The sequence below is a fragment of the Mustela nivalis genome, assembly GCF_964662115.1.
Source record: "Mustela nivalis genome assembly, chromosome: 5".
NCBI lineage: Eukaryota > Metazoa > Chordata > Mammalia > Carnivora > Mustelidae > Mustela > Mustela nivalis.
In genome coordinates, this window is record NC_139024.1 from 67,571,871 (window position 1) to 67,581,708 (window position 9,838).

The window sequence follows — 9,838 nt, forward strand, 5'->3', positions numbered from 1 at the left end:
GCTCACTCTCACTCCTCTCTCTCTGACAAATAAATAAATGAAATCTTTAAAAAAAAAAAAAAAAGTGTATGAACAGGGGCACCTGGGTGGCTCAGTGGGTTAGGCCTCTGCCTTTGGCTGTCAGGATTTTAGGGTCCTGGGATCGAGCCCCACATCGGGCTGTCTGCTCCGCAGTGAGCCTGCTTCCTCTTCTCTCTGCCTACTTGTGAGTTCGCTGTCAAATAAATAAAATCTTTTAAAAAAATAAAAGTGTATGAACAGATGTCCTTCATACTGTTTTTTAGGCACCATAATATCCTATTCTGTAATCGTACATTTTGCTTATTCTACTTTAACCCCCCAAAAAGTATGTTCTAATTGCCCTGTGATAAATACGTTAATAGCTATAATCTTGCTTTCCTTTGCAATTGGGCCATAAATGTGTACTCTTCACCAAGGGCATTCTTAATTGATGCTGTAATTTTTCTCCTTTATCATCAAAAACGGGGAATTTTCCTTGGCAGGGCCACGGGATCATCACCAGTGCCTCCACAAGTGGAAGTATACTTCACAACCCAGTTTAGTTCAGAGACTTGAAAGAGATTTGAGTTTCTACCTGTAAAACTACTTCTCTCTCTCCTGTCTGGCACTTGCCCTGTCTAAAGCCAATTTGTTGTGGAAATCAATTTAGGAATGCAGTGCTGATGGGGACTATGGAGTCAAAGAACAAAAGCAGAATTCTCTTAAAAGATTGCTTCATGCAAACCAGGAAAAAGCTGAGAAAATTGCCCCTTTTGTGTAAAGAATCCTCAGGATCCCCTTCCTCCTCCTTTCTAAGACTTTCCAAGCAAAACCCAGATTGTAATGCAACTTCAATCAGTAAACTGTGGGTAGGTAGAACAGGGTTTGTTGACTGAAATACCTTACTGGTAATAAGTTTGAATTTAGGTGTGCTTGTGCTATTTGAAGCATAAGCCAGGTCCTTTTTTTTTTTTTTTTTTTCAAAGGACACCAAAACTTTTCTCCTCTGGGGAGTGAGCCATCAGTCTGAATCCTTCTGAACACTCTTGATGCATTAACATGTAGCCTAAGTCCCAAATGCCTGACCACTCTCTGAAAGATTAATTTCCAACTTTGACTTCCAGGACCCCTTTGCCCCCAGCACTCACACTTCACCCAGTAGGTTCTCTGAGAGCCTGGTGGCCTCCATCTTCAACACCTCCTTAGCCAGGCCAGGATGCCTCCAACTGATCTTGCTGAAATTTACTCCCTCAATATTCTGGCTTGTGCATGGAGCTTTTGTGGACTGGGAGACAGTCTTACCCTCTCAGCCTGTCCCATCACCCACCTGGAGTGATGAAAACTGATCTTATTTCTGTAGCTTTTGACTATCCATCCTCACCTTCTCTGTGGGCCTCAGGAGTACATGGAGACATTAAAAGCTTATTTGAACAATCTCAAACTGCCTACACAATGATTCTGTTGCTTCTATAATCCAGTTGAAAATGAACAAATACCTGTTTTTAAGACACCAACTTAATACAACCCTGTTGTAAATCCACTATGGATGTCCTGGGGTTTTTTAAAAAAGCATTTAAAGTGGCTTACCAAAACCACATCTATCAGAAATTGTAGTATCAGGACCAAGCAAAAAATTTTAAAAAGCAAAAACAGGAGTTAAGGACAAGGAAAATTGATTCCTTGGAGTGGAGGTTTCTTACAGCTGAAATGAACAGGAACACCCGTCTCACTGACCACAGGAACAAGAACACAGTATGAAGTGCTTGGCTCAGATGACACCTGCTTTGGCCTGGGCCCTTTAGCATGGATGAGCTCCCTTGTGAATTCCATATAAGCTATACAGCCAAATCCAAACCTAAGACTGATGTTACATTTGAACTGGGTTTTGAAGGTTGAGTAGACAGCCCAGTGGAGAAACCTACATTTCAGGCAGAAAGAGCTCAGTGTAACAACTCTGAGAGCAGATGTTAAATTCAAGGGAGTACTGACTCACAGCATTAGCTCATTGAGCAGCTACTACAGTCCGTGAAGTCTGTGATGGCTTAAACAAGGTGGGGGCAGGAGCAGAGGACTCCCGATGCCTCTACCTTGAAAACTGAAGTAGATGTAAACACTCGGTGCAAAGCCTGATACACTAGATATTCAGGAACTTCCTTCCTTTAACTGAAAACATTTTGAGAATCTTCAAGCTCACTGGGAGATATACAAAACTTGAGGCACACCAAAGTTGAGGTACAAGTGGGTGTTCATGGAGTGCCCCCTTTGCCTAGAGCTGACCAAAACTAAAACAACTCCGATTTAGAGAAAAAGGAAATCTGGAGAAGTTACAGAACAGCCCCAGGAAGGCTGGATGGAAGTAAACAGGGCCACAGAACTCTGGTGCTAGTGTTAAGGGAGAAAGGGGCATAAGAAGTTTAGTGTGGCAAAGTGCTGAAGTATGGACGAAACTCTTGAAAATCCAGGTTTAGATGAAAAAGCTGTGAAGCTATTGAGTTTGACCATAAAGTCTCAGGGACCAGACTGACATTTTAGAGAAAGCAGTTGAGAAGATGGAAATCACCATCTTGAGTATTACGAACAGCCACAACAAAGTAGTAGACATCTAGTAAAGGGCACAGTATTCCTTAGAGATCTGACCTGAGGGATCAGTGGATATGCAAATACCAAAAACACCTAATGCTGTCTTAGGTCAGTGAAGATACAGTTCAGCCAGTTTTCCCAAAATGGAAATGCCAAGTGCTATACTCAGCTATCCTCCCTAGCATGAGCTACAGAATTCCCAAACACCATCAAATCCCAAGAAAAAGTTGGAAGAAGGGTTTTGCTACTCCCAACAGCTCAAACAGTGCCAGGTTAAGAGTGAATGACTCACAACTATTTGCCTCACAGATATTCATATGCACCAGAATTCAAAACAAAGAGAAGACTCCTTCCTTAGAAATAGCAGACAGCTTGGGTTGACATTTAATGGTGACAGATGAACCCCAAGGTACCATATCTAAGGAAACTATCCTTAAGGCTTTAGGACTACAGTAACTCTAGGACTCTTGATGCCATTCACTCCACCACAGCAGATACCATGCAGAGAACAAGCAGCCTTTAGTGATCCTAGAGGTTGCTACATTACCTAGAGGTGAATTTTATTTTTTTTTTTTTTTTTTTTTTTTTTTAAAGATTTTATTTATTTATTTGACAGAGAGAAATCACAAGTGGGCAGAGAGGCAGAGAGAGAGAGAGGAGGAAGCAGGCTCCCTGCTGAGCAGAGAGCCCGATGCGGGACTCGATCCCAGGACCCCGAGATCATGACCTGAGCCGAAGGCAGTGGCTTAACCCACTGAGGCACCCAGGCGCCCCGAGGTGAATTTTATTGAAGGCTTAAAACCTATAAACTCCCAAAATGCAGAAAAATACTCACCATTGTACAAGCAAGCATTCAAAACCGATCTGGCTCCATTTTGCTTCATGTACCCACATAACTATGCATCAGTACCAAAAAACTAGAGTAGAGAAATTCTAAGTAACCTTTAGCAGCAATTTATCAAGGACTTTGATTATAACATTTCCATTAATCCTACCTGGCTCACTAATTTCATGCTTGTACCAACTTGGTCCAGGCCTGAAATACATGGGTCATCACTGACTCTCTGGAGATTGAGACTTCAGCATAGAGAAGCATATCCTGCTTCTGCACCTAAGACAGTACCAAGGGTTATAACCCACACCATGAACACCCTGTCTCTTCCAAAGGACATGTCCATTAAGCACTTTCTGGACATCCCGTGCTTTGCGTCCCACAGCCTAAATCCAATCCTGCCTACCTAGTATTTTCTATCAACTTGTTTGACTTCTTCAATCTGCTATCAAGTTGCTAGACTGCAAAGTAACACCCACACTTGACTAGCTTGGGCCCATTTCTCTAGGTCCTAGGCGGTCTTGATGTTGTTACAAACAGCACACTTAACCCCTGGATGTCACATTCACTTTTAAGGCTTTTGCTACTTAGGTCATCCTGTTCTCAGTTTTTAACAGTTTACTGACTGGTTAGAGTACGCTTTCATTTAGAAACCAGGAGGAAATAAAACAGCAGGTTTCTAGTTATTTTGCTAATTATACAAGGATTATCCTTTCTCTTGCTAAGAGACCTTATTCTAGTGCCCCCCCCAATAAAAAAACAAACCAGGTGTGGAACAAGAGCTAAGTTTATTTGTTCATTTCTTGCATTTGAAGTATTCCTCGATGACATCCTTCGCCTGAGACTCTTTACCATAGTCCTAAAAGAATTAAAAAAAAAATCTTTAACATTTAGAAAACTCTTACCAAATTGTTAGTACTGGTTTTGGCGAAGCTTTACAAAATTATTTCTGAAAATGTTTCCATCATTGCAATTTCTTATAGCCATTTTCAGGGACCTTAAAGACTTCAATGTCTTTAAGGCTCGTAACATGGCATTACTATTGCCAGCCTTTTCTAAAATTTCTGCAGAAACACATTCAGGTAAGCAGATTAATTGGCTGGCTTAATTACAGCCTCTTTTCCTTTTCTCAAAGGCAGAAAAGGACATCTTTAAAGTGTTCAAAAATCACACTTTTTTTTGACATTCCTCACAATTAAAATTCTACACTGAATTATGCAACTTCCCAGCACAACCTTCACCCCAGAGATAAATAATGACTTACCTTAACCACCACACAACTGCAACCAACCACTTTACGGGGTTTTCCCTCTCTGTCAATTTTACAGAGGCCTACCCACTCCCCTAGTTTCTTGTTGTCATCAACCTGTTTAGAGAAATTAAAAAAAAAAACAAAACCACCGTATTAGCAGACAATAATGCTACTGACAATAAATCAGCCCAAAAGGAAGCTGCAGTCAGATAGGGTGACATGGCAGTTTCCTCATGGCAATTCAGTAGAGGGAGCCAGTTGTCATCATGTACAGCATCAGATCACCTAAAAGCACTCTACCTCACTTCTATACCAACACCAAAATTACCAGTTAATTCTGCAGGAACAGAACATCTCTGTAACTAGCTTTACACAGTCCAAGGTATCAAGCCTATGTGATGTTTTTCACACCACCAGAACGCAAGGACACTTTCTTTACAAAATTTACTAACTAGATAAAACAGCATTAATACAGCTATAACCCTAACTGGCTCAATTTTCATTAGACTAAAGCATCTATAAATTCAGATAAATAAGTAACTTACCTTGATTAGGTTGATTTGGTGTTCAGCACAAAGGGCCTCCACCAACTTGACATACATAGGTTCATCACAGTTGGATGCAAGCACACAAAGATGGGCTTGGCGCCTGAAAGGCAAACCTGGTATAAGCTAAAACCCGGGCCTGAAACAACTACAAGAGTTACCTCTGCAATCATTACACTGGCCAAACACAAGCAACACCCACTGTACAACTATTGCAGTTCAAAAAACCTGTTAAATAGCACAGTTCCAGTCACTGACAAAAATCAAGCCTCCAGTAACTCCCCCAAATACTAGTTTTATGAAGAAATTAGTTCACCAATTTGTGGCCAAAGCACGATCATCCTTCCGTGCAAGCCACTGACACGTTCACAAACAACTGTAGTGAAACACAAACCACTGCTATTAGAATTGTTACCTGTTACCGGCCCAGAAAACTAGTATAGGCATCACTGCCGTTGTACAAGTAGTGCGGAGGGCTCACACCAGGACCAGAAAGGGTTCCAGCAAGTGCTATTTCCAGTGAACTCAAGTGATCAACCTACACCAAAGTGAGCTGAATGAACTTGTTTACTGCCCAAGAAATTCTTAAAAGCGAATTAAAATTCAGCTCAAACAGTTAATACCTGCAGCTGCTTTGCCACTATAACCAGCCCAAGAAGAAACAGAGTTACAAAATCTCCGTATTTTTTTTATTTCTACAGCTACGACTTTCTCAAATTTAAGTCCAGGTGCTTCTGCATCATTAGCCTGAAATTCCCTAATATAACTTGGTAGTTCCATTTTCGCTAACTGCCAAATGAGGATTCCTGATCAGTCCTTTTAAGCGAAATGAACTCCACAACCTACAGGTTTGTCAGACTGTTCTGTTTCACTCATAAGAAGAGTGAAGGGGTATCCGACAATTCAAGTCATCATTCAAACACTGTAGTCTTCCTCTAGTTATAAAATTTCTCATTCTCATTCCAAACAGAAACTCACAAGCTTGGCAGGCTATAGAGATCTGAGTTCTGATACCTTTTCCTAGGTTTCCTGCAGGACGGATGCCATTCAGAACTCTTGCGCTAACACCATGAACTTCACGCTTTCTTCCCTCGGCTGCAGTTTTGTTCCGGTTCCAACAACCCACCGTACTGAGACTGATACACGTACTTGTCTAAGGCTTTGGCAGCTTCGCGAATTCCACGTGCTAGGCCATCGTGGATGAGGGCGGTCTTCAGCACCTCTTGTAAAGCAGTATTAACGTCCATTACACCTCCAGCAGCAATGCTGAAATGCAGCAAATAAACTCCAAACCATTAGTAAACTCCCCGAACGCCTAAAGCCCTGAACTAAATAATCTCACGCCCTTAAGGCGCCGCGGCCGACCCTGACCCCACATCCCCCGCTCACCGCCCATTCCCTGCCGGCACCAAACCCCGAGGCTGGGCTCACCCTTCCTCGGCCATGGCGGTGGATTACGAGTGTAGCCGAATCTTGACTGCACTACAATACAAAAACAAATAAAAAAAAAAAAGAAGAAAAAGAGAAAACCAGGTAACTAAATATAAATGGCTCGGCCAAAGCCCAATTCCCGGCCAAAAGCAGTAAACGCACGACAGCCACCACCCCAACCCCGCTCAACTCACCCCTCGTCTCCGCCTCCGCGCGACTCGGCGGCGGCAGGGAAAGAGGTCGTACGCGTCCGCATGACGGTATTTAAGGGCTTCCCAGGACCCCCTATGCGCATGTGCATTCCTGTTCATGAAAGAGGTGGCTCTGATGGTGCCGGGCCTCGAGAATTTCTGTTTCCGGATTGAGGTTGTTCAGAGACGAGGGTATTCCTAGTCTTCTGGCTCTGCGCGGCCGGTCACTGACACACGCAACAGGCACCAACGCGGACAGCCTCACAGCGTCCTTTCCCGCCGGAGGCGTGGCCTACGCAGGCCCAGAGAGCTCGTTCTACGGAGCGCAAGAGGGGCCAAGCGCGCCTCTGTGCTGTCTCGTTAGGTCCCTCGACCCTTGCCTTCCTCGCTGAGTCCGTTTGAACCTTTGTCACACTCCATTGTAGCTTCTTGTCGACCCCCACCAACTGGGCCTTCCTGCGAGGCACACTGTCCCGTCTCTTCTCAACCATTCCAAATGTCTGCGAAAGGGTTTTGTGGGTGATCCACATTTGTTGTGAAACGAAAGCCAGCACGTTTTCAACACTAAGCACATGGTAAAATTCCACGTTACCGGCGATATGTTAGTAGAGTGCCACCTGAGGTGTTTGGTTACGGTTTCTAAATGTAGTTGGTTCTAATGAGTTTTTTTTTTTTTTTTCTTTTTCTAACTCTAGATTGTCCCCTAAACTCGTAATCCCGCGCAAATCGGGATTCAGTAGGTGCCTTGGAAACGCCTACGGTGTGCCGGACTCCGGGACTGGGTCCGGAGTAACAGTGATGAGAACGTGGTCTTTGAGAAATCTGGCCTTAATTTTGCCGTGCGGGGCTGGCGGAGTTAGAAATGGAATCTGAGGACCCTAAACTCTATGGCCAGAAGCAGCATTTTGCATTTTGCATTTATTGACCATTCTCCTACCCCCGTTTCAAAACGCAAATATCTGAAATACGGCCGCGCATTCTCATTCTCAGTACGGTCTCTTTTTCTTTCTTCTTCTTCTTCTTTTTTTAGAACGTCCTCTCCTGTCAAGTCTCCAGGCCAGTCAGCAATTAGGCGTTTGTTAAGTGCCGGTACCGGGGATACAGTGACATGGACCGTGGATACAGTGAGTGCTGTGAAGAAAACAAAAATGAGTAACATGAGTGCGGGACGGAATTAACCAGAACAAGAGAGATATATTGGAATTTTAATAAATGTATATAGTTCGTTTTATCCATTTTGAATGCTTACAGATTTTCATTTTTAAAATGTGGAGCTTTTTCATTCTATTCATGATTCATCCTAAAAGGCTGCTCACTTATTTGTTGATTTAATTACCTATTAAACATTTGCGTTTAAAAAAAAAAAAAGTTCCGGACTTTATAAAAATGAAATTTATTACTACCGCTCTCACGGTTGTGGTAGGATTAAGATTTAAACCCAAGATTAACATACTTAAACGCCACAGAGAAGGTACCAAGTGCATGGGGGTTAGAGAGTGGAGATGATGTGGAAAGATAAAGATGGATTTGTGGCAACATTTGAAATGGGAAAACAACAACAACAAATGAAAGGGTTCTAAACCCGGAGCATGAGAGAAAAGGAGAGGGTGTTCTAAGAGGAGTAGAGAGTAAGGCCAAAGGCCCAGAGGCCGCCTTGGCTTTTTTGGAAGTTATCATAGCCCACTTGTATTTTCGAAAGAGAATGTGGAGGTTTCAGCAATTTCTAGTTACCGTGATAAAAGTTGATAAAAGTTAAGGTGCTAAGCATTAGATTTCATATTAGATTTCTCCCTCCACCCTCCAAAACAAATATTAGAGAGAAGGCAGAGAATTTGGTAAAAACTCAAGACATGTAATAGGGGAAAATAATAATTTCCAAACAATGTATTTATACAGAGTGAAAGCAGTTAAGTACCTTTTTGCTTTTGTTGATTTCTCTCTTCTAGCAGCTGGTAGTCTGTTATGTAGATTCAAATATCATGGGCCTATGCCTTAATATTTCACCTTATAAATACCTTTTCTACTAGTTGTATACCTCTTTCCTTAGAGCCAAACCTATATATATTTTTTGAAGTTCTAATACATAGCTGTTTCTTTTTTTTTTTTTTTTTAAAGATTTTTTATTTATTCATTTGACAGAGAGAGATCACAAGTAGGCAGAGAGGCAGGCAGAGAGAGAGAGAGGAGGAAGCAGGCTCCCTGCTGAGCAGAGAGCCCGATGCGGGACTCGATCCCAGGACCCTGAGATCATGACCTGAGCCGAAGGCAGCGGCTTTACCCACTGAGCCACCCAGGCGCCCTACATAGCTGTTTCTAATCCTAGGAATGAACTTAAGGGACACAGTGGCGATTCAAGGATTCTTAATATAAATGTACTTAGTTCACTTGCTTAAGGTTACTTCCTCTCAATTTTAGATATTGCCAAAGGTTGAAGATAATATTACTTAGAGACTAAATGCCAGAGTCATTCTTATACCAGTAGGTTATAATACTTATAGAAAGTACACAAATGTGCATCTAAAATACCCACGAAAGGTAAATTCTAAAGTTTGTTTGAGGAACAATAAATAACAGTAAGTAATTTTGTTTAGCACTTCCTATGTACCAACTAACGTGCTAAATTATTATGTTTTCTTCCTTGATTGTCCTTGAGACCTTACATGGTAGTGGTGGTATTAGCCTCATTTAACAAAGTAAAGGAATAAGCTTAGAGAGTTGCTCAAGATCACACAGCTAGTAAATGCAGAGCCTAAAACTGCAATATTTGAGCCCAGTATTTGCAGTATTTGAGCCCAGTGGACTTCAAAGCTTATGCTTCCAACCCCTCATCCATTTGAATGATTGCCCAAATGTGGATGATCATAGAATTCAATAACTCTTCACATCTGATGTTGGGAACAATGCAACTGATTCTACTTCATTGTGCTAAAAAGCTGGGTAGATGGAGAAAGAAAATATTGCAGTTTTAGGCAGAAAAAGAGAATAGTAGAAATTTACATTCCTTATC

General features: G+C 42.1%; 1 protein-coding gene and 1 long non-coding RNA gene across 3 annotated transcripts; one reads left to right on the forward strand and one right to left on the reverse strand.

The window, feature by feature from the left end:
• Positions 1-4,181: 4,181 nt before the first annotated feature.
• LOC309865211 (small ribosomal subunit protein eS12) lies at positions 4,182-7,055 on the reverse strand. Of its 2 annotated transcripts, none has more exons than XM_082731431.1 (6): positions 6,835-7,055; positions 6,641-6,691; positions 6,359-6,475; positions 5,210-5,312; positions 4,677-4,778; positions 4,182-4,271 (listed from the first exon to the last, which is right to left on the reverse strand). In XM_082731431.1, the coding sequence occupies exons 2-6, from the start codon at positions 6,652-6,654 to the stop codon at positions 4,209-4,211; spliced, it is 399 nt and encodes a 132-aa protein (XP_082587557.1). In that variant the 5' UTR covers positions 6,655-6,691; positions 6,835-7,055; the 3' UTR covers positions 4,182-4,208. The 2 variants fall into 2 exon arrangements, with proteins under 2 accessions (XP_082587557.1, XP_082587558.1); XM_082731432.1 differs by having other exon boundaries at positions 6,641-6,686; positions 6,835-6,911.
• Positions 7,056-7,127: 72 nt separating this feature from the next.
• On the forward strand, positions 7,128-8,062 carry LOC309865212. Its single transcript, XR_014311982.1, has 2 exons — positions 7,128-7,406; positions 7,862-8,062. It is a non-coding gene; the product is annotated as an uncharacterized lncRNA (long non-coding RNA).
• The last annotated feature ends 1,776 nt before the right edge of the window (positions 8,063-9,838 follow it).